The 25,549-nt window shown below is 43.5% G+C and overlaps 1 protein-coding gene across 2 annotated transcripts; it reads left to right on the top strand.

The window, feature by feature from the left end:
- Positions 1-10,658: 10,658 nt before the first annotated feature.
- On the top strand, positions 10,659-20,341 carry LOC110508478 (homeobox and leucine zipper protein Homez). 2 transcript variants are annotated; one of them, XM_021589019.3, is made up of 3 exons: positions 10,659-11,086; positions 16,406-16,576; positions 16,808-20,341. In XM_021589019.3, exon 3 carries the CDS (start codon positions 16,836-16,838, stop codon positions 18,912-18,914), a length of 2,079 nt encoding a protein of 692 aa, XP_021444694.3. In that variant the 5' UTR covers positions 10,659-11,086; positions 16,406-16,576; positions 16,808-16,835; the 3' UTR covers positions 18,915-20,341. The 2 variants fall into 2 exon arrangements, with proteins under 2 accessions (XP_021444694.3, XP_021444693.3); XM_021589018.3 differs by having other exon boundaries at positions 10,664-11,086; positions 16,406-16,581.
- The last annotated feature ends 5,208 nt before the right edge of the window (positions 20,342-25,549 follow it).

The raw sequence follows: 25,549 nt of genomic DNA, 5'->3' as shown, positions 1-25,549 counted from the left end.
GTTGCAATGAATTCTGCGCGTATTCAGCCCAGTGAAGGAATCGTGCCCATTCCCTCTGCCAGTACTGGCATTGGCCCCTTAAGAACCTCCCCAGCTCCCGGTTCATCCTCTCCACCTGCCCATTAGACTGAGGCTGGTACCCGGAAGTGAGGCTGACCGTGACCCCCATCTTCTCCATGAAGGCCTTCCATACAAGTGATGTGAATCGGGGGCCATGCTCAGAGATTATAGCCTCCTGGAGGCCATAGTGCCAGAAGACCTGCAGGAACAGTGCCTCGGTGACCTGGATAGAAGTATGGAGAACAGAGAGAGGGATGAAACAACATGATTTAGAGAATCTGTCCAATATCAAAAATATGGTGGTAAAACTAGAAGAGCGGAGATCGTGACAAAATCAATAGACAGATGAGACCAAGGATGCTGAGGCACGGGGAGGAGATTCCCTGCTGGAGCGTTCCAGGGGGATTTGGATTAGGCACATATGGAACAGGAGTTGTCATAACGAGTGACATCCTGCACCAAGGTGGGCCATCAGTACTTTCCAGAGAGATTGAATGGTGCGGGTGATACCTGAATGACCAGTGATGACAGCTGTGTGCTCCCAGGTGCACAGCCGATCCCTTATTCCCCTGGGAATGTAGGTGCGCTCAGGAGGACAGGTAGCAGATGCCGGTTCCCTCACCAAGTCCTGGCGAATGTCCACATCTACATCCCAGAGCACGGGGGCTACTACTCGAGAGGGCAGAATTATGGGTGTACTCAAGACAGGAACCTCTCCCGAATTGTAGAGATGGGACAAGGCATCAGCTTTGATGTTTTTTTAACCTGGGAGATATGTCAGTGTGAAATCGAATCTGGTGAAGAAAAGGGCCCACCTGGCTTGGTGCGGGTTCAGTAGCCTCACTGTCCATATGTAGCGTTTAAGAGCAGTTAGCTTGGGTGCTTGACTGCTGTTTTTAGGTCAGAACGCTTGGATCAACCCTACTCCTCGGCTAGAGTGCCCAGTGTGCGCTCTGAAGGCTCCGAGATCAAAACGTTCTGATGTTGCTCTTGCTGCGGGCGATTCCCTGATCCACCTCTACGCAAACGACACCATTCTGTATACTTCTGGCCCTTGCTTGGACACTGTGCTATCTAACCTCCAAACGAGCTTCAATGCCATACAACACTCCTTCCGTGGCCTCCAGCTGCTCTTAAACGTTAGTAAAACCAAATGCATGCTTTTCAACCGTTCGCTGCCTGCACCCGCACGCCCGACTAGCATCACCACCCTGGATGGTTCTGACCTAGAATATGTGGACATCTATAAGTACCTAGGTGTCTGGCTAGACTGCAAACTCTCCTTCCAGACTCATATCAAACATCTCCAATCCAAAATCAAATCTAGTCGGCTTTCTATTTCACATAACAAAGCCTCCTTCACTCACGCCGCAAAACTTACCCAAGTAAAACTGACTATCCTACCGACCCTCGACTTCGGCGATGTCATCTACAAAATAGCTTCCAATACTCTACCTAGCAAACTGGATGCAGTTTATCACACTGACATCCGTTTTGTTACTAAAGCACCTTATACCACCCACCCCCGAGACCTGTATGCTCTAGTCGGCTGGCCCTCGCTACATGTTCGTCGCCAGACCCACTGGCTCCAGGTCATCTACAAGTCTATGCTAGGTAAAGCTCCGCCTTATCTCAGTTCACTGGTCACGATGGCAACACCCACCCGTAGCACACGCTCCAGCAGGCGTATCTCACTGATCATCCCTGAAGCCAAAACCTCATTTGGCCGCCTTTCCTTCCAGTTCTCTGCCTGCTGCGACTGGAACGAATTGCAAAAATCTCTGAAGTTGGAGACTTTTATCACCCTCACCAACTTTAAACACCTGCTATCTGAGCAGCTAACCGATCGCTGCAGCTGTACATAGTCCATCGATATATAGCCCACCCAATTTACCTACCTCATCCCCATACTGTTTTTATTTTATTTACTTTTCTGCTCTTTTGCACACCAGTATCTCTATCTGCACATGTTCATCTGATCATTTCTCTCCAGTGTTAATCTGCTAAATTGTAATTATTCACTCATATGGCCTATTTATTGCCTACCTCCTCATGCCTTTTGCACACAATGTATATAGATTCTTTTTTTCTACTATGTTATTGACTTGTTTATTGTTTACTCCATGTGTAACTCTGTGTTGTTGTCTGTTCACACTGCTATGCTTTATCTTGGCCAGGTCGCAGTTGCAAATGAGAACTTGTTCTCAACTAGCCTACCTGGTTAAATAAAATTTAAAAAAAATGTACTCCAGGTTCTGATGGTCAGTGAGGATGAGAAATGGGTCCTCTAATGCCAACTTCAGCGCCAGGAGCTCCAATTCATCAACATCATTGTTCCTCTCTGCAGGAGACAGCTTTTTAGAGTAATATGCGCGTTTTCTTTGGATTAACTTGACGTTGGGACAGGATAGCACCCACACTTACTTCTGAAGCATCCACCTCCACCACGAAGGGCAGCGTAGGATCTGAATGTTTGAGCAATGAGGCGGAGGTGAAACATCCCTTCAGTAGGCAGAAGGCAGGATTCCACCCCTATTTCCGGGGACCATCCTTGAGGAAAGAAGTGAGAGGAAAGGCGATCGGGCTAACGTTCTTAATGAATCAGCGGTAGTAGTTGGCAATCCCCAAAAACGTTCGAACACCTTTATGGGGGTTGGGACTGGCCATGACCTGACATCATCCACCTTCTCATCCATCATGACTCCTTGCGGGCCGATCTAGTAACCCAAAAAGGAGACATCCCCCTGATGGAATAGGCACTTCTCCGATTTGACATACAGGTGGTTTGCCAGGAGGCGTTCCGAGACTACTCGGACGTGAGCAATGTGATCCTCTAAGGTAGACCAGGATGTCGTCGATATACACAACCACCTGGCATCCAAGCATGTTCCGGAGCACCTCATTGACGAATGCCTGGAACACTGACAGCGCATTGGCTAATCCAAAAGGCATCACCAGCTACTCGTAGTGACCATTTGGAAAAGAAAAGAAGAGCCGCACACTCAGATGCAATAATTTAATAATTTAATAACCAACATTGATAGACAAGCTGTCTTCATCAGGGTATAATGACAAACACTGCGGGTCACTAGTTTATAAAGTGTAAAAGAACACACAATCATGGCCTGATAACATTGGTTAATTCTCAGATAATAAGAACATACAAAAACATGAAAGGATAGCATACGACAATAGATATATAGTTCAGATCAAAGTCAACGTTGAGACCGAAGGGAGCAAGGGTCTTTAAATTAAAGATCCATGCAGCCTCTCGTTTTAACAATAAATGGTCGAGGTCACCCCCTCTCCAAGGGAGGGCGACATGTTCAATGCCGATATACAGTTGAAGTCGGAAGTTTACATACACCTGGAGTCATTAACTTGTTTTTCTTGCTAACAAACTATAATTTTGGCAAGTCGGTTACGACATCTACTTTGTGCAAGACATAAGTAATTTTTCCAACAATTGTTTACAGACAGATTATTTCACTGTATCACAATTCCAGTGGGTCAGAAGTTTACATACACTAAGTTGACTGTGCCTGTAAACAGCTTGGAAAATGCCAGAAAATGTCATGGCTTTAGAAGCTTCTGATAGGCTAATTGACATAATTTGAGTCAATTGGGATGTATTTCAAGGCCTACCTTACAACTCAGTGCCTCTTTGCTTGACATCATGGGAAAATCAAAACAAATCAGTCAAGACCTCAGAAAAATAATTGTAGACCTCCACAATTTGGTTCATCCTTGGGAGCAATTTCCAAATGCCTGAAGGTACCACGTTCATCTGTACAAACAATAGTATGCAATAAACTCCATGGGACCACGCAGTCATCATACCGCTCAGGAAGGAGACGCGTTCTGTCTCCTAGAATTTAATGTACTTAGGTGCAAAAAATGCAAATCAATCCCAGAACAACAGCAAAGGACCCTGTGAAGATGCTGGAGGAAACAGGTACAAAAGTATCTATATCCACAGTAAAACAAGTCATATATCGACATAACCCGAAGGGCCGCTCAGCAAGGAAGAAGCCACTGCACCGAAACCGTAGCCAGACTACGGTTTGCAACTGCACATGGGGACAAAGATTGTACTTTTTGGAGAAATGTCCTCTGGTCTGATGAAACAAAAATATAACTGTTTGGCCATAATGACCATCGTTATGTTTGGAGGAAAAAGGGGGAGGCTTGCAAGCCAAAGAACACCATCCCAACTGTGAAGCACAGGGGTGGCAGCATCATGTTGTGGGGGTGCTTTGCTGCAGGAGGAACTGGTGCACGAAGGGAAATTATGTGGATATATTGAAGCAACATCTCAAGACATCAGTCAGGAAGTTAAAGCTTGTTCGCAAATGGGTCTTCCAAATGGACAATGACCACAATCATACTTCCAAAGTTGTGGCAAAATGACTTAAGGACAACAAAGTCAAGATATTGTAGTGGCCATCACAAAGCCCTGACCTCAATCCTATAGAAAATGTGTAGGCAGAACTGAAAAAGTGTGTGCGAGCAAGGAGGCCTACAAACCTGACTCAGTTACACCAGCTCTGTCAGGAGGAATGGGCCAAAATTCACCCAACTTATTGTGGGAAGCTTGTGGAAGACTACCTGAAACGTTTGACCCAAGTTAAACAGTTTAAAGACAATGCTACCAAATATTAATTGAGTGCATGTAAACTTCTGACCCACTGGGAATGTGATGAAAGAAATAAAAGCTGAAATAAATCAATAATTCTCTCTACCATTACTGACATTTCACATACTTAAAATAAAGTGGTGATTCTAACTGACCTAAGCCAGAGGATTTTTACTAGGATTAAATGTCAGAAATTGTGAAAAACTGAGTTTAAATGTATTTGGCTAAGGTGTATGTAAACTTCCGACTTCAACTGTAAGTAGGGACAAAATCAAGGGGTTCGCTTCCAAAAAGTGGGCTGCAACTGGGTAAGTTGTGTTTTTGCACCTAATGGTACTGCGATGCTCTGAAATTCATACATTTAATTTGCGCTTTGTTTTACCCACATTTTTTTATCATTTCCAACACATTTCCAATACTGTCATCGAATCTTAGAATGTGCCAATGTTTGAACGATTCCCTTAATTTGTTCAGAGAACTTTGAATAGCGGGTAGTTAGAACGCAAGAATGCTTATTTTTGCAAGGCTGTCCTTGAAAGAGATCATGTCTCAATTTGTTTAGAATTTTCTCAATGGCAGTATTAATCTGACTATTTGTGTACCCCCACACCTTGAATTTTCTTTGCATCTCAGCCATATTCTTGTCGAAAATCTGACTTTTTTGCAAATTCTTTTAATTTGACAGAATTGGCAGTAGGACAAACTGTGTTTCAAGGGAAGCGGGTGACAACTCGTAGTGACCAGACATCGTGCTGAAGGCTGTCTTCCATTCATCCCCCTTCCAATGAAGATCAAATTGTAGCTCCACAGAGTTGTTTGATCGCAGCCGGTACCAACGGGAGAGGGTAGCGGTACTTCGTGGTGATGGATTTCAGATTTCTGTAATCAATGCACGGGCTCAACCCTCCGTCCTTCTTGCCATGAAGAAGAAGCCTGCCGATGCAGGGGAGGTGGACGTGCGAATGAAACCCTGCTGGAGCGCCTCCTGGATGTACACCATAGCATTGGTTTCAGCCACCGACAGAGGGTAAATGCGGCCACATGGAGGCACAGAGCCTGCAAGCAGGTTGATGGCACAGTCCCAGAGGCGATGAAGAGAGAGACAGGTGGCGCAGGTCTTAGACAAAACCTCCCGAAGATCAATCAAATATATTTATGAAGCCCTTTTTACGTCAGCCAATGTCACAAAGTGCTGAACAGAAACCCAGCATAAAACCCCAAACAGCAAGCAATGCAGATGTAGAAGCATGTTGGCTAGGAAAAACTCCCTAGAAAAGCCGGAACCTAGGAAAAAACCTAGAGAGGAACCAGGCTCTGAGGGGTGGCCAGTCCTCTTCTGGCTGTGCCGGGTGGAGATTATAACAGAACATGGCCAAGATGTTCAAACGACTTGTAGTAGAAAATTCTCTGCTGTTGGATGCCCCTTAAGTAATGTTGACTCGTTGAAGAACGAGGAGGACCTCATCCATAGCCGTTCCCAAAAATGAGCCAGCTGGTCATGGTGTTGACAAAGTAGGTGTCCCTGTTTGCTGACCATCTGTGAGATTAACTCCTGCTTCCATTTGTTAAGGTAGTATTCTGTAATGTAGACGCAGGGAGTCTGGTGCATTTAGTGAGTTTAATGATAACGAATATGGAATGATACAAAACAAGAGTCTGACCTGAAAACACAGACAATACTACCTGATGACTGACAAAAGTGTACTAGATACATTTTAAGTAATGTAGGTAGTAATGAAATCCATGTTACGCTCGTCGTTGTAAGAATGGTCAGACCAAGGTGCAGCGTGGTAGGCGTACACCTTACTTTATTCAATGAACACCGAAAAAAATTATAATACAAACAAAACATAAAGTTTAGTAGGGCTAAACAGCACAGTACCAAAACAAGATCCCACAAACTACAGGTGGGAAAAAAAATGCCTTGGTATGATCCCCAATCAGAGACAACAATAGACAGCTGCCTCTGATTGGGAACCATACCCGGCCAACAAAGAAATATAAAACATAGATTGCCCACCCTAGTCACACCCTGACCTAACCAAAATAGAGAATTAAAAGTTAAATTAAAATCTAAGGTCAGGGCGTGACAGATTATTATTTTTTTACCTTTATTTAACTAGGCAAGTCAGTTAAGAATAAATTCTTATTTACAATGACGGCTTATCCCGGCCGATGCTGGGCCAATTGTGCACCCCCCCTATGGGACTCACAATCACAGCCGGATGTGATACAGCCTGATGATATGATCGTAATGATGGTTGCCAGGTGTGCATAAAGATGGATTGCCAGTACCGGTGGTTACTAGACCGGTGCCAGAGCGGGAGTAGACACAACAAATACGTGTCACACATACAATAACAGTCAAAAGTTTGGCCACACCTATTCGTTCCAGAGTTTTTATTTATTTGTACTATTTTCTACATTGTAGAATAATAGTGAAGACATCAAAACTATGAAATAACACACATGGAATCATGTAGTAACCAAAAAAAAGTGTTAAACAAATCAAAATATATTTTATATTTATCATGACACTAGGCGAGACCCAAATGCGGACAGGAGGCAGATGGTTGGAGTTTAAGATCTTTAATAAATCCAAAGGAAATAGGCAAGAGAATGGTTGTGGACAGGCAAAAGGTCATAGGTACAGTGGCAGGCAGGCTTGAGGTCAGGGTAGGCAGAATGCTCAGGCAGGCAGTAAACAGAGTCCAGAACAGGCAAGGGTCAAAACCAGGAGGACTGGGAAAAGGAGAAAAGGCAAAGCAGGAAAAACACTGGTAGGCTTGTACATTCAAGACAAACTGGCACAGAGAGACAGGAAACACAGGGTTAAATAGACTGGGGAAAACAAGCGACACCTGGAGGGGGTGGAGACATTGTTGCATTAACGAGGACAGGTGAAACAGATCAGGGTGTGACAATATTTTAGATTCTTTAAAGTAGCCACTCTTTGCCTTTGACATCTTTGCACACTCTAGGAATTCTCTCAACCAGCCTCATGAGGTAGTCACCTGGAATGCATTTCAATTAACAGGTGTGCCTTGTTAAAAGTTTGTGTGGAACGTCTTGCATGTATTTTCATAGTTTTGATGTCTTCACTATTATTCTACAATGTCAAGAAAAGCCCTGGAATGAGTAGGTGTGTCCAGACTTTTGACTGATACTGTATCTGTGACCAATAGATGCATCTCTGTATTCCAAGTAATGTGAAATCCGTAGATTAAGTTCTAATGACTTATTTCCTCACATGAACTATAACTCGGTGAAATATGGGCATATATGAATCCTACTACACTGGCTTTGACGCTTGTCGTATGTGGCAGGGCTAGCAAACTATTACGGACTACAAAAGGGAAACCCAGCTGTGAGCTGCCCAGTGACACGAGTCTACCAGACGAGCTAAATGCCTTTTATGTTCGAGGCAAGCAACGCTTAAGCATGCATGAGAGCACCAGATGTTCCAATGTGATCAAGACAGGTCAACATTCGCAAGGCCGCGGGGCCAGACGGATTACAAGGACGTGTACTCAGAGCATGCGCAGACCAACTAGCAAGTGTTTTCACTGACATTTTCAACCTCTCCCTGACAGAGTCTGTAATACCTACATTTTTCAAGCAGACCCCCATAATCCCTGTGCCCAAGAAAGCGAAGGTAACCTGCCTGAATGACTACTGCCTGTAGCACTCACGTCGGTAGCCATGAAGTGCTTTGAAAGGCTGGTCCTGGCTCACATCAATACCATCATCCCGGAAACCCTAGATCAACTCCAATTTGCATAACGTCTCAAGAGATCCACAGAGGATGTATTCTCAATCGCACTCCACACTGCCCTTTCCCACCTGGACAAAAGGAACCTATGTGAGAATGCCTACAGCTCAGCGTTCAACACCATAGTGCCCACAAAGCTCAGCACTAAGCTAAGGACTATGGGACTAAACACCTCCCTCTGCAACTGGATCCTGGACTTCCTGACGGGCCGCCTCCAAGTGGTAAGGGTAGGCAACAACACATCTGCCACGCTGATCCGATCCTCAACACAGGGGCCCCTCAGGAGTGCGTGATTAGTCCCCTCCTGTACTCCCTGTTCACCCACAACTGCGTGGCCAAGCACGACTGCAACACCATCATTAAGTTTTCTGATGACACAACAGTGATCACCGACAACGATGAGAAAGTCTATAGGGAGGAGGTCAGAGACCTGGCAGTGTGGTGCCAGGACAACAAATGTGAGCAAGACAAAGGAGATGATTGTGGACTACAGGAAAAGGAGGACCGATCACGCCTCCATTCACATTGACAGGGCTGTAATGGAGCGGGTCGAGAGTTTCAAGTTCCTTGGTGTTCACATCCCCAACAAACTTAATGGTCCAAACACACCAAGACAGTCAAGAAGAGGCACGACAACACCTTTTCCCCATCAGGTGACTGAAAAGATTTGGCATGGGTCCCCAGATCATCAAAAAGTTCTACAGCTGCACCATCGAGAGCATCATGACCGGTTGCATTACCGCCTGATATGGCAACTGCTCGGCATCTGACCATAAGGCGCTACAGAGGGTAGTGCGTACGGCTCAGTACATCACTGGGGCCAAGCTTCCTTCCATCCAGCACCTATATACACAAGACAGTGTCAGAGGAAGGCCCAAGAAATTGTCAGACTCCAGTCACCCAAGTCATTGACTGTTCTCTCTGCTACCGCACGGCAAGCGGTACCGGAGTGCCAAGTCTAGGTCCAAAAGACTCCTTAACAGCTTCTACCCCCAAGCCATAAGACTGCTGAACAATTAATCAAATGAAAATGATTTACATTGACCCCCCCCACACACTTTTTTACACTGCTGCTACTCGCTGTTTATTATCTCACTTTACCCCTACCTACATGTACAAATTACCTTGACTAACTTGTACCCCCACACGTTCACTCGGTACCGGTAACCCTTGCATATAGCCTCTGTAGTTATTTTATTGTGCTACTTTTCATTTTTTTACTTTCGTTTATTTAGTAAATATTTTCGTAACTCTTTCTTGAATTGCATTGTTGGTTAAGGGCTTGTAAGTAAGCATGTCATGGTTAGGTACACCTGTTGTATTCGGCATGTGACAAATAAAAAATAATTAGATTTTATATATGGGCAAACACACTACATGACCAAAAGTATATGGACACATGCTCATCAAACATTAATATGGAGTTTGTCCCCCCTTTGCTGCTGTAACAGCACACTATGCAGTTTTTACACACTATGCGCTTCAGCACGCCACGGTCCCGTTCTGTGAGCTTGTGTAGCTTACCACTTCGCAGCTGAGACATTGTTGCTCCTAGACGTTTCCATCAGCACTTACAGTTGACCGGGGCAGCTCTACCAGCACAGAAATCTGAAAAACTGACTTGTAGGGAAGGTGGCATACCATTACGGTGCCACGTTGAAAGTCACTGAGCTCTTCAGTAAAGCCATTCTACTGCCAATTTTTGTCTATGGAGATTACATGGCTGTGTGCTCGATTTTATTCACCTGTCAGCAACGGGTGTGGCTGAAATGGCCAAATCCACTCATTTGAAGGGGTGTCCACATATTTTGTATATATAGTGTATGTTTCCACCACATATGCCCATATAAAACATATAAGTAATATAAATATATTGCCATATATAACTTTTCTTAAAGTACTATGGTCGTGTGGTCGAATCCTCCTAGGGCAACATTTTTATTTGATCACAAAACGCTCCACTGTTGGTCGTTGAGTCAAATAATGCTTATGTTGTACATGTCAATTTTGTTTACACGTCTATGTAGTCTGCACTCAATGGTGTCTGTAAACACTTTCGAAAAACTATATATTTATATAACCTTACAAGCATGGCGATTGCAGTGCCCATAAGTGTGTTTTAGAAGAGTTATTTTGCTGACCAGTCCTTTACAAGCGCTTTCATCCAATCCCAGTCCTGCTTTGCATAGAATGCCACACCCTCTCTATCGTCACTCAGGAGATGGTGGGGCCTGTGTGAGTTTCTGGTCCTCGTCTTGGCAGGACAGGGGAAACGCTCGGATTTTCAGAACTAAAGCAACAACTGACCGAGAGGGGTACAGTAAGGAAACGGGTTCAACCAATTGCTGATTCACTTCTAAAGGTGTATCATTATCAAGTATCCGTTTGGTTCTTAACTTGAGACAAAACAAAGTTCTAGAATTGTTTCGCGTCATTGTATCCGAAACGAGAACCCGTTTGAGGTTCGACGGATAGATAAAGCGACGGGGTCAGACAGACTATTGTTTCCTGTCCAACTTCAGCCATTAACAGGGTTAACAAAAAAAGACTGGGATATAAAAAATTAAATAAAAACTTTATCCAACGCCAGAGAATAAATGGGCTAAAACATGATTCCGGTAAGTTTGTTTCTTTGTTATTACTGAAGCGTGTCCGAGTGAGTGCGCCTGTGCAGTCTGACCATTTGAGCTGGTACGCCACAAAGGATCAAAATATCTGTTCCAACTTGTGAGCTGTTCCGCATTGTAAGCTGTCTTGATGTTACATTTGTAACAATGTTAAAATGATGAGGGCTGTTTGGGCTACTATTAGCAAAGCGCCGGATATCTTTCTCTGTCGGCCACATTTGTACCTAGCATTTTTTTTGTTGTCAAGGGCTACTAGTTTGCTCGCTCACTGGTTGACCCACATCTTTTTGGGGGAATATAAATGTATAATTTCCGAAAACTAATGAGTTGCAACAGAACGCAGCATGATACATTAAGTTCGCTAATCACTTGGGTGATTTGGTTCTGAGTTTGGAGATTATATAGCCCAGCCCCTGACCGTCAGTCTCGTACATTGGATCAGGGCCAGCGCCCGAATGAACCAATTGGACTGCCATTTGAATTCTATAGGCGGGACCATTTTTATCAATGGGTGTTCTAGTAAATGGGTGTCACAATAAAGAATAAGCAGCTCCTGAGTTTCAAATTTGGCCAAACTTACAATTTATCCTAAATTTCTACCAATCTGCGTGTCAGTTTAGTATTTGTAAATGCAAATAAAAAGATGGACAAGTTTCAGTTCAATAATTGTCACGTGGTTAATCATAATCTGAATTAATTAAAATTATACAAATCAAAACGTTTAAATTCAACTAATGCAAGAGCACCAGCCTTTGCCATATGGACACATTGATTGCCTACACCGTGATCCATTGGCGACTAAAGAAATTAGCGCATGGAACTCCGAGAGAGTTCGACTGCGGCATTGGCCTATAGGCTATCACTCCCATCGTCAACTAAGTCATGCATAGGCTTAAAGCCAATAATTAGACACAGTAGAAAATATCCTGATACATGTCTGTCTTTATTTGAGCTATCTCTAGTGAAGTGCAATATTGTATGAACTCAGCAGTTTGGTGTGCTGAAGCGCGCACGCTCTACGTTATCAGGACAGAGGATCCACACACATGCTCATTGCTCACATGAAGCACTCCAAACAAAAGACAATGACAACATTTACAAAACTCGTAAATTATGGTTATGAAATGAACCAAAAGTTATTTCTCACAAGTATAGCAGGTTGTGAACTCTGCAAACAACGTTTCCACTCTGAGAAAGTGAACGGTAAATGACTGTAATGCATGCATTAACAGAAATGAATGTAACCAAATGACTGGGATTAATGGTACATTTACTAGGCCTACTGGTTAAATATGTAAAAGGGAATTAATAAAAATATATAATCAAAGGCCAAACAATTCACACAATGAAACAATGAATGTGCAGGAATTGGCAGGAGACAATGGAGCACATTCTGGAAAGCTGAGTGCATGCATTCTGGAGAGCGATGCCCATATCTTTGCCACACAACCCTTCCGTTCTAGGCCTATGCACTTGTGATTTAAAATGTTATTTAACCTTTATTTAACTAGGCAATTCCAGTTAAGAACAAATTCTTATTTACAATGATGGCTTACCCCGGCCAAACCCTGACCCGGGCGACGCTGGGCCAATTGTACGCTGCCCTATGGGACTCCCAATCACGGCCGGTTGTGATACAGCCTAGAATTGAACCAGGGTCTGTAGTGACATGTGATTTGTCACATGTGCCGAATACAACCGGTGTAGACCTTACAGTGAAATGCTTACTTACAAGCCCCTAACCAACAATGCAGTTTAAAAAGAACAAGTGCTAAGTAAATAAAAAAATAATTAAAGAGCAGCAGTAAAATAACAATAGAGGCTATATACAGGGGGTACCGGTACAGAGTCAATGTGCGGCGGCACCGGTTAGTCAAGGTAATTGAGGTACAATATACATGTAGGTAGAGTTAAAGTGACTATGCATAGATGATAACCAGAGTAGCAGCAGTGTAAAAGGGGGGGGGGGGGGGCAATGCAAATAGCCTGGTTAGCCATTTAATTAGCTGTTCAGGAGTCTTATGGCTTGGGGGTGGAAGCTGTTAATTCTTTTGGACCTAGACTTGGCGCTCCAGTACCGCTTGCCATGCGATAGCAGAGAGAACAGTCTATGACTAGGGTGGCTGGACTCCTTGATAATTTTTAGGGCTTTCCTTGACACCGCCTGGTATAGAGGTCTTGGATGGCAGGAAGCTTGGCCCCGTGATGTACTGGGCCGTACATCTACCCTTTGTAGTGCCTTGCAGATGGCCAAGCATTTGCTATACCAGGCATTGATACAACCAGCCATGATTCCCTCGATGGTGCAGCTGTAGAACTTTTTGAGTATCTGAGGACCCTTGCCAAATCTTTTCAGTCTCCTGAGGGGGAATAGGCTTTGTCTTGCCCTCTTCACGACTGTCTTGGTGTGTCTGGACCATGATAGTTTGTTGGTGATGTGAACACCAAGGAACTTGAAGCTCTCAACCTGCTTCACTGCAGCCCAGATGACAATGGGGGTGTGCTTGGTCCTCCTTTTCTTGTAGTCCACAATCATCTTCTTTGTCTTGAACACATTGAGGGAGAGGTTGTTGTCCTGGCATCACCCTATAGGCTGTCTCATCGTTGTTAGTGATCAGGCCTACCACTGTTGTCATAGGCAAACTTAATGATGGTGTTGGAGTCGTGCTTGGCCATGCAGTCATGAGTGAACAGGGAGTACAGGAGGGGACTGAGCATGCACCCCTGAAGGGGCCCTGTGTTGAGGATCAGCGTGGTGGATGTGTTTGTGTTACTTGCCTCGACGCGAGCATAGAAGTAATTTAGCTCATCTGGTAGGCTCGTGTCACTGGGCAGCCCATGGCTGTGCTTCCCTTTGTAGTCTGTAATAGTTTGCAAGTCCTGCCACATCCGACGAGTGTCGGAACTGGTGTAGTATGATTCAATCTTAGTCCTGTATTTACACTTTGCCTGTTTGATGGTTCGTCGGAGGGCAGAGCGGGATTTCTTACAAGCTTCCGGGTTAGTCCCGCTCCTTGAAAGAGGCAGCTCTTCCCTTTAGCTCAGTGCGGATGTTGCCTGTAATCAATGGCTTCTGGTTGGGGTATGCAGGTACAGTCACTGTGGGGATGACGTCATCGATGCACTTATTGATGAAGCCAGTGACTGGTGTACTCATCAATGCCATCTGAAGAATCCCGGAACATATTCCAGTTGGTGCAAGAAAAACAGTCCTGTAGCTTAGCGAATGACGGGATGAGGGCCTTGTCGGGTGTCTGGAGTAAATCCTTTGCGTCCGAGTTGTTAAAGAAAAGAAAAATCTTATCCAGTATGGGGTGAATAATTGCTGTCCTGATTTCTGGAAGCTCTTTTCTCGTCATAAGAGATGGTGGCAGAAGCATTATGTACAAAATAAGTTACAAATAATGATAGGGGAAAAAAACACGTACATTTGGTTCGGGGATCGTAAAACGGCAGCCATCTCCAGCGCCATTTGGATAGGCAAGGTGGTACAGTTGCCCGTCCATAATGCCGGCCCAGAATTAAACCGCATATCTTAGTCAACTTGATCTAATTTCTCAAATACTTTGCTCATTTCATTTTGGGTTACTTTCGGCTTATTATGTTATTGCAATCATCATTTAAACTCCTAGCTGGAAGGCTGCAGGGTTTGCATATTTTGTCCCAGTTATGCCCTTATTCATTCATCGTATACAGTCGTGGCCAAAAGTTTGAGAATGACACAAATATTAATTTCCACAAATGTTGCTGCTTCAGTGTCTTTAGATATTTTTGTCAGATGTTACTATGGAATACTGAAGTATAATTACAAGCATTTCATAAGTGTCAAAGGCTTTTGACAATTACATGAAGTTCATGCAAAGAGTCAATATTTGCAGTGTTGACCCTTCTTTTTCAAGACCTCTGCAATCTGGCCTGGCATGCTGTCAATTAACTTCTGGGCCACATCCTGACTGATGGCAGCTCATTCTTGCTTGGAGTTTGTCAGAATTTGTGGGTTTTTGTTTGTCCATCCACCTCTTGAGGATTGACCACAAGTCCTCAATGGGATTAAGGTCTGGGGAGTTTCCTGGCCTTGGACCCAAAATATCAATGTTTTGTTCCCCGAGCCACTTAGTTATCACTTTTGCCTTATCAAGGTGCTCCATCATGCTGGAAAAGGCATTGTTCGTCACCAAACTGTTCCTGGATGGTTGGGAGAAGTTGCTCTCGAAGGATGTGTTGGTACCATTCTTTATTCATTGCTGTGTTCTTAGGCAAAATTGTGAGTGAGCCAACGCCCTTGGCTGAGAAGCAACCCCACACATAAATGGTCTCAGGATGCTTTACTGTTGGCATGACATAGGACTGATGGTAGCGCTCACCTTGTCTTCTCCGGACAAGCTTTTTTTCCGGAAGCCCCAAACAATCGGAAAGGGGATTCAAAAAGAAAATTACTTTACCCCAGTCCTCAGCACTCCAATCCCTGTACTTTTAGAAGAATATCAGTTTGTCCCTGATGTTTTTCCTGGAGAGAAGTGGCTTCTTTGCTGCCCTTCTTGACACCAGGCCATCCTCCAAATGTCTTCGCCTCAATTCAGCTAATGAAGGTTCGGTATTGGCAATCGAAGTTGAATTAGATGTTAGTTAATTTTTGTCATTTAGCAGATGCTTTTATCCAGAGTGACCTACAGGAGCAATTAGGGTGAAGTGCATTGCTCAAGGGCACATTGGCAGACTTTTCACCTCGTTGCCTCTGGGGTTCGAACCAGCGACCTGTCTGTTACTGGCCCAATGCTCTTAATCGCTAGGCTACCTGCCGTTAGTGCCAGGCTAGGACATCCAGACTGAAGCCCCTCCAGGACCAGGGGGGCAAAAATGGACCATATGGGATATTGGATTTAGTCCGAACTTTGTAAATATATTTGTCAGGGGGAAATGTCCAGATGATACACATGCTGTACACACTACAGTACAATAAAATGTTTACTTCCAGGTTCCCTCTCAATAATGCTACAACAAAAGGAATATAAGAAATACAAAATATGCACTTGTTGCGTTCCATAGTTTTCTCTGTGAATTGACAGTTAACTTCATTTATGCTTTTGGTCAGGTCAGGGCAGAGTTGTACATAAATTCTCCCTAATAGCCAATCTCGAGTTTGCCTTTTGTATGAAGTCAACTGTCCTCTGCCATAGCTGTTTTATTTCTGTTTTTCAAAAAGAGATTATATTATAAAACATCTTACTCTAATTTTTATATATTTTCTCATGTATGAATCGCCTACACATTGAGAATGTCAAATGTTCAATCTATTTTCTCTTTCCATAGGTGTTTCTGTTGTGACTCACTGCCTCTGGTGTGGGGTCAAACTTCATTCTCAGAGGACGGAGAACTTGTGAAAAGAGGACAGAGCGCTTTGAAAAGTAGATGCAATTATACTTAGCTGTGGATATTGGCTCACATTCCTACAGCCCAAAGGACCAACTGCACGGACAACTGGTAAAGTACGTTAAAATACATTTTTTTCCAACATTCTTGCTTGTAGAGGTCGTGAGAGCACACTTTCCTGATTCAAATGCTAATTTCAGTCCGACGGGCAAGCGATCTACCTATTGGAGACCCCTGGACTAGACATTGGCAAACTCCAGTGCTAGTTCTCATATTTTTTTTGTTAGTGCGATAATCAATTTGAGCACAATGTATTTTACATCTTTGTCTTATCTCTACTAGACTGGAGTGACGTGCGGTGACACCACCGATGGCAACACACATTGACCGTAACAGAAGAATAGGCCTGGAGGTGAATATGGAGACATTCCAGAGTGACGTCACAAAGACGGCGTGTGAAGGAAAGCATGCCGCCCCGCGTTCCTCCAAAACGCCACACCACCAGATAACCAATGGAAAGAGCCATCTATCCTTTGACCACGATGCAACAGACAGTGATAGAGGCAAGGTTAGAGATGGTGGTGTTAGTTTCAGCACCAACCACAACTCTGTGGTGTGCCTGCCTTTGGTCTCTGAGGGCCCGAAGCTAGTATGGACACAGTCAAATCAGACACGTGAGCTTGACACCATCCAAGAGCTGATCCAGGCATTCAATGTGTTCCCATACCCAACATCTCGTGAGGTGAATGCCTTGGCACGGCTCTGTGCCCTGCCTCTGGACAAAGTCAAGGTCTGGTTCATGGTGCAGAGAATCAAATACGGCATCAGCTGGGCCTCAGAGGAGATTGAGGAGACGCGTGGCAAGCTGGCCGGACCTGAGTGGACTAACGACTATGCAAATGAGAAAGATGAGATAAAGATGAGGAAGGGGTGTGGGGAGATGTCTGTGGAAGCAGAGGACACAGGCCAAATGAATAATGGTCTTAACTCTTCCCTGCTCCACCCAAGAAAACGTGCCAGACATGAGACTCCAGAACACTGCAAACCAGCCTCCACCATCCGACATTTCAGTTCCTCTCTCCCACCCCCTCAGGATTCATACTACTACCGCCCTCCTGTAGACATGCCAGCAACTACCGCGACAGAGCCTTCCCTGAACCTCTCTGAGACCTCACTTGGCTCTCCACAGCGACAACAACGCGGACGCTACAAAAAGACCAAAGCTCAGCTTGCAGTCCTTCGCAGCAGCTTCCTGCGTGAAAACTGGCCTGCAGAGACAGAGCTCCGATGCCTGCAGAATGAAACGGGCCTGAGCCGCAATGACATCCGCAAATGGTTCAGCGACAGCCGGTACCAGCTTAGAAATGGGCGCGGACTGCTAAGAACATCCATGGTCTACCCTCAGCTCGTCATAGGAGAAGCAAAGGACGAGTCTCAGCAACTCCAGTCTTTTCCACGCGTAGCTCACAGGCCTCGGGATCAAGAAAATGATATTGAAGTGCAGAGAGGGGCTCAATGGAAGGGAGCTCGCAGCAATGGGGTGAAAGATTCACATTTCTTCCAGAACTTCCTGTCAAACAGCCTGGAGACCTTTGGGGAGGGAGCAGTAGAGGCGGAGGAGGACGAGGTTGCAGAGGAAGCCTCTGTTCACACTGAGACTGTTAAGGAAGAGGAGGTGAAAAGGGAAGAAAAGCCCCTACAGTTGATTAGGGGCAACAAAGATCCAGAGATTAAACAACCACCATCAGCCGTTACCATCTGTGCTTCTTCCTCCCCCTCTCATTCTACCACCCCTCCCCTTTCGACTATTGTCCCCACTATTAAGCATAGTTCCACTAGCACCAGCACCCTGCAGAAGTCTGCTCGCTCAGCCAAAGCCTCACTCACAGCCCTGTCTCTCTCCAGTCCTCCCTCATCCTGGTCTACTCTTACACCTGCTGGCCGACTACGGAAGACCAAGGAACAACTGGACATACTAAAGGAGCACTTCCTGCACTGCCAGTGGCCTAAGAGTGAGGACTACACCCAGCTGGTAGAACTCACAGGCTTGCCCCGTGCAGACATCATCCAGTGGTTTGGGGATACGCGCTACGCTGTTAAAAATGGGCAGCTACGCTGGGTGCAGGGGGTCCGTGAGCAATTTCTGTCTGAACTAGCCACACAGCAAAATGGCAGTGGAGTCACCGGTGGAAACGGTTCCAGTGGGATCCCTCGGGTTATGGGTAGCCGCAAACGTAAGTCTCAAGCGAATGGCGCCACAGCAGCATCCACTGCCGATTTCCCGGACATCAAGCCGCTGGGGGTTTACCATCGCTTGACTGGGGTTCTTCATGAGAAAGACCTTGATGCCCTTTGCAAAAAGTCACGAATGAGCTACCAGCAGGTGCGAGACTGGTTTGCATCTCAGGAGAGCAAGGAAATTGACCCAGAAACCAATGTTACTGATTGAGATGAGGAAATTGTGGGCGGATAAGGGTTGGAAATCAGCACTCTTTTTACAGAGGACAAGACTGATCATCTCTACGCAGAACGATGACGCTCCTTAGTTACAAAAACGTTTCATATTGAATTGACTTTGCTCTAATGTGAGCAGGTGTGACTCTTAAATGCTTACAGTCTTTGTAGTATAAGCACAGATCTGGTGACTGTGCTGAATTATTGCTGCATTCAGTGTTTTGTTTTCTCATAAGCTTGGTCTTGAAGTCCTGCTTGTGCTGCCTGCCTACTATAGATAGGACAGTACCTAGTGCACTGGTTCAATTCCCCCACCCCCTTATTTTGTTTGTGTGTTATGATATAATTTGTAGTCCAGTATTGTAGCAAAATATAATTAACTGGATATAAAGTATGTATTGGTTGGAGCTCCTGAGGTAGTGTGGTTCTCCATTTTATTCAGAAGTGAAACTACACTGTGGAAACCTAAATAGAACAATTTATGAGCCTTAGGGTAAAGACACTGACTAATCACTGAAAGTATTTTCATTCCTTTACAACCTACAATTCCTCTTCGCTAAATTAACAAACTGGACATTAACACTTTATCCTTCTAAATAGACACGTTGCACTTGAATTTTTTTAACCCTGACATTTTAGCTGCCATAATGTTAATTAAATAGATTCCTTTTTATAAAAGTTTGAATTCCTATTAAAATTGTTATGCAGTTTGCACTGACCTACAAATGTTTTAAAGTGAAGTTCAATGTCCATGCAGACCATATGTTCAAAACATTTTGATCAACTGAATTGCACTCTTTGGTCCTGTAAAATCCTGTATTTGTGGCCTCTGCTCACCTCTCAAAATGAATTATGTTCTGAAGGGTTGCAATGTAGGCTTATTTTATTGTTGTGTGTGCAGTTTATTTCCCCTTGTTCATACCCCAGATTGGTGGGAGTAGAGTATTCTGCCTATATCGAGCATTTGTGTGAGTAGAATGATTAGGGGCACAGAGGTCACTGGAATTGTGTAATCCAACCAAATTCCAAGTTCAGGCATAGATAGATAGATTGGCTTAGTCCACTATAATCCAAAGCAATAACTAATGTTTTGTGCAGGCCATTTCCTATGCCTCAGAGATTAAAAAGCATGCAAATGTGTCATTCAAACAGGTATACTGGAAAGTATTTAATCAACATTTTCTAGTGTAGAAGTTTATTCTGTTAGCTATGAGAAGATTACACGTGGAAGTACAAGAATACTGAAGGAGAAATGTTAATGTCCTATTACACTTGTCACATTGCAGCCTTCAGTTGTAAACAGTTATTTACATTTATACTTCACTGGATAGATGGCACTCATTTTCATAAATTAATCTTTGTTAAATTTCAAATGTGCCCTACTGCGTCACTAGAAACAAGTATAAAAAACATATTTGCAAATGTGTGAATGTTTTCTTGTTTGTGTGAACTGGTTCGATGGAGGCCTTTCATTCCCTGAACTTTCTGAGATGGGGGTCAGTTTTTCATCACAGATGCTGCAGAAAGAGGTAAGAACTATGCCATAATACTTAGTTGTCTTTTGGCTTAATGTTATGTTAGGTCACATACTGAAATCAATCAGAATTTATCAATTGGATTTCAGTTTTGTCATTGACGAAATGTTATTTTAATTCCAATGGGGTTTACTTGCCATTTCTGAAAAGATTTGCAGAGTGTAGTGATTAACCCAGTCAAGAACTGGTATTGGATGTTAGTCAGATTCTCAGACCTGAGAATAGAGGAGAGAGGTAGTAGTTAAGACTGAGCAGACAACTTTCAATGATGCACTGTGGAAATCAACTGATATTAATTCATTCTTACCGGATGGGAGTGTTAATAATGGTGGGTGTCCCTATTCGGAGAGATAAAAACGATTAACATTTCAGTCCCACATTTGACAGTTTGATGTTCCAAGTGATTAACAGAAAAATAAAGTATTGTTCCATGAATGGATAACCATGGCATGCTAAGACAATTTTGTGCCAATATTTTACCATCTGTATGTGGACTTTAAAAAAATATATTGTTACCAATCATGAGAACCAGCAGTAGAATGAATACACACGGAACACAAATATAAACGCAACATGTAAAAGTGTTGATCCCATGTTTCATGAGCTGAAATAAAAGATCCCAGTCATTTTCCATATGCACAAAAATCTTATTTCTCAAATTTTGTGCACAAATTTGTTTCCATTCCTGTTAGTGAGCGTTTCTCCTTTGGCAAGATCATCCATCCGCCTGACCGGTGTGGCATATCAAGAAGCTGTTTAAACCGGATTATTACACCGGTGCACCAAAGAAACAAAAATGTGCAGTTTTGTCAGACGACACAATGTCGCAGATGTCTCAGCTTGCAATTGACATGCTGACAGCAGGAATGTCCACCAGAGCTGTTGGCAGACACTTTAATTTCTTTACCATAAGCCACCTCCAACGTAGATGACATTTCTTTAGTAGGACAGCCAACCGGTCTCACAACTGCAGACCATGTGTAATGGCGTTGTGTGGGTGAGCAGTTTGCTGATGTCAACATTGTGAACAGTTCCCCATGGTGGTGTACGCTACGGTCAATGATCAGAATTGCATTTTACCGATTGGCAATTTGAATGCACAAAAATACAGTGAAGAGAGGCAAGTTTATTTTTAAAGGTAACTAACCAACAGATGCATATCTGTATACCCAGTCATGTGAAATCCATAGATGAAGGCCTAATGAATTTATTTCAATTGACTGATTCCCTCATAAGAAACTGTAACTCAATGAAATTACATTTTGTTCAGTGGTACAGCTTGGTAATTTTTGAACGGTTAGAAATGATACAATTTGAACGTGTCAATGTGTGAAAATAATGGTTGTGGAAGATCCTTTCCCTCCCCTGATCCCAACCCCTCCTAGCTGTCACTTTGTGGACTGTTGAATTATTTCTGTGATGTCTTTAAAAAATGTTTAGCATGAAAATGTGGCCAAAATGTTTTTTTTTTTATGAGATCAAGTAATCTGGTATGTACCACTCGTGCAGAGAGTTACCACCCTCGTGCAGAGAGTTCAGGCTGGAGAGTGACGTGGCAGAACCAGGCAGAGTCTGGGAGCAGGCAGGATTGAGACCATAAGCAAAGGCACTACTGGAGGAAAGAGTTAGTCAGATGCAGAAGAATGTCAAGACAGAGGACAGGGACATGAAACCCACTTCAGCAAAGAAGGAATGCAAATTCACTGCAAGGGTGAGTAGAGTTTCTGTCTCTGAACCTCTCCTGGGATTCAGCAGAGCCTGGGTGTGTCAAACAGTTATTGATGGGTGAAAACATCTCTGAATTGAATAGATTGTTTGACAGACTGTTTTGTTAGTACGCGTACAGATGTAGGTTCTTAATTTTTTGCCAGTTTGCTACAGCATGAAGACAATCATGCAATAACAGGACATGGATATGGACTATGATTAATCAAATCTGAAATTTGAAAGTGGAAATGACAAACATCAGAAGCCTTTTCTAACCTCAATTACACTACAAGTTTTACATTTCCTGCATTGAAGAAATCCTGCAACAGGGTGATCAAATTAAGATCCGACATCTGTACGCGTACTAACAAAACAGGTTGCCCAGCCTGGCGGTGATACAATCTTCGGCATAATCATTCGCAAGGAGATTCCTGCAAAAATATTATTTGAAGATGATATATCTTCTATCTAATAGGATGTGAGCGAGGGGTGGCTGTAAGAGCAAGGATAGATACAGAAAGTGGCACACCATTGCTCATCATCTGAGGTTTAAAATGGATTTCCCCATGGGGATTGATTGAAATAATATCATGTCAAGATCTCTAAGATGCATCTAACCACAACCCATCAGTGTTCCCCATTACCTGGGGAGATGACAGCCACTGGTAGACATACTTTTTACACTGCTGGGGAAACAGATCTCAAAGCGTAAACGCTTTGAGCTCATGAGATATATTGAAAATCAATATGATAAATAGTAGAGATCCCCCCCAAAAAAAGTATAATGTATAAAGTCAGAAGTTTACATGCACTTAGTTTGGAGTCATTAAAACTCGTTTTTCAAACTCTCCACACATTTCTTGTTAACAAACTATAGTTTTGGCAAGTCGGTTAGGACATCTACATTGTGTGTGACAAGTACATTTTCAAACAATTGTTTACAGGGAGATTATTTCACTTATAATTCACTGTATCACAATTCCAGTGGGTCAGAAGAAAACATACATTAAGTTGACTGTGCCTTTAAACAGCTTGGGAAATTCCAGAAAATTATGTAATGGCTTTAGAAGTCAATTGGAGGTATTTCAAGGCCTACCTTCAATGCCTCTTTGCTTGACATCATAGGAAAATAAAAATAAATCAGCAATGACCTCAGAAAAAGAATTGTAGACCTCCACAAGTCTGGTTCATCCTTGGGAGCAATTTCCAAACACCTGAAGGTATCACGTTCATCTGTACAAACAATGGTACGCAAATATAAACACCATGGAACCACGCAGCCATCATACCGCTCAGGAAGGAGAGGCGTTCTGTCTCCTAGAGATTAACGTACGTTTGTGCGAAAAGTGCAAATCAATCCCAGAACAGCAAAGTACGTTGTGAAGATGCTGGAGGAAACAGGTACAAAAGTATTTGTATCCACAGTAAAACGAGTCTGATATTGACAACCTGAAAGGCCGCTCAGCAAGGAAGAAGCCACCTCTCCAAAACCGCCATAAAAAAGTCCGACTACGGTTTGCAACTGCACATGAGGACAAAGATTGTACTTTTTGGAGAAATGTTCTCCGGTCTGATGAAACAAAAATATAACTGTTTGGACATAATGACCATCGTTATGTTTGGAGGAAAAAGGGGGAGGCTTGCAAGCCGAAGATCACCATCCCAACCGTGAAGCAAAGGGGTGGCAGTATCATGTTGTGGTGGTGCTTTGCTGCAGGAGGGATTGGTGCACTTCACAAAATAGACGTCAGGAAGTTAAAGCTTGGTGGCAAATGGGTCTTCCAAATAGACAATGACCCCAAGCATAATTTCAATATTGTGGCAAAATGGCTGAAGGACAAAGTCAAGGTATTGTAGTGGCCATCACAAAGCCCTGACCTCAATCCTATAGAAAATGTGTAGGCAGAACTGAAAAAGCATGTGCGAGCAAGGCGGCCTACAAACCTGACTCAGTTACACCACCTGTCAGGAGGAACGGGCCAAAATTCACCCAACAGTGGGAAGCTTGTGGAAGTTACATTTTAAGGCAATGCTACCAAATACTAATTGAGTGTGTCAACTTCTGACCCACTGGGAATGTGATGAAAGAAACCAAATCTGACAAATCTATTGACATTTCACATTCTTAAAATAAAGTGGTGATCGTAACTGCCCTAAAACAAGGAATTTTTACTTGGATTAAATGTCAGGAATTGTGAAACTGAGTTTAAATGTATTTGGCTAAGGTGTATGTAAACTTCCGACTATCTACATATAGAATCTAAAAGGCAAGGGGTGGCTACTTTGAAGAATCTTAAATACATTTAGTTTTAGTCTTTTGGTTACATCATTTCGTATGAGTTATTTCATCGTTGGTCTTCACTATCATGCTACAATGTAGAACATAGTAAAAATAAAACTTTGAATGAGGTGTCCCAACTTTTGACTGGTGCTGTATAGAATTTTTGGAAATGATCTTTAAACCTGCAAAATTCTCACCAACAAGAGGGTTTTGAACAGTGTATTCCCATAGAAAGATGAGACGTAACGATGCTCCTACAATGAATTTACCCATAAATGCCCTTGGGAAACTTGGCACTAATCCCAGATGGCTAACTGGCAATCCCTTTGATCTGCACCGAGTTGGAGAAATTTGCCTTCAGATTTTCACACTTTGCTTTCGGAATCGTCGCCACAGCACTCACTGGTTCCTATTGGTCAATTCAAAAGGGCCGATTGAGGACCTTTAACTGAAGAATGTGTTGTTTTCTATGAGCGCGTACAGGGATTTTCTACAACAGACACCTTGGTAAAGAAAGGGTAAATAAAAACTGAAAGACTAGTGGAAGAACTGGAGAGCCATGTCAAAGTGATCGTACCTACAAGCTTAGTGTTGTGGCTCAGGCTTCTTGTTAGCAGCCGAGTACAACTTAACTTGAGTAAACGCCACACTTAAGAGAAAGTTGCCTTCCCTGCTGGGACAGTTGTCAGCCTCTCCAGATCATTTATAGCCACTTCAGCTGCATTGTCATGCTTTTTCACAACTGCAGGCATCGTCAGGGCAGTAGTTGGAGTCTACTTCAGAATCACTAGTACCCAGCTAGTGTGGCCCAGTCATGAAACCTAATGGCCAAGGCATAATACCAGGCCTACTCTGCCAATACAGCGGTGCTACAACTGGATGTATAGGAGAATACTTGCGCCTCGTCAGGTTAGAGCAGGAACATCATTTTTACAGTGGGTTTCTGCTCTGTAAGCATAGTTGAGTCGTCCAAGCACTCATGTTATAATAATGTGCAAAATTTACTGTCACTGCACCATGTCGACCACTGACCTGATGCAAAACCAAGTTATACTTCTGCAGAGTATAGCTTTAGATGCTTATTGAGAGACCAAACCAAGACACCAC

Source organism: Oncorhynchus mykiss, chromosome 28 (assembly GCF_057628025.1).
Source record: "Oncorhynchus mykiss isolate SJ-2025 chromosome 28, ASM5762802v1, whole genome shotgun sequence".
NCBI lineage: Eukaryota > Metazoa > Chordata > Actinopteri > Salmoniformes > Salmonidae > Oncorhynchus > Oncorhynchus mykiss.
This window is presented reverse-complemented; position numbering and strand designations above follow the sequence as displayed.

Coding starts and splice junctions, on each gene's coding strand:
- LOC110508478 (XM_021589019.3), top strand. CDS start 16,836: ATGGCAACACACATTGACCGTAACAGAAGAATAGGCCTGGAGGTGAAT.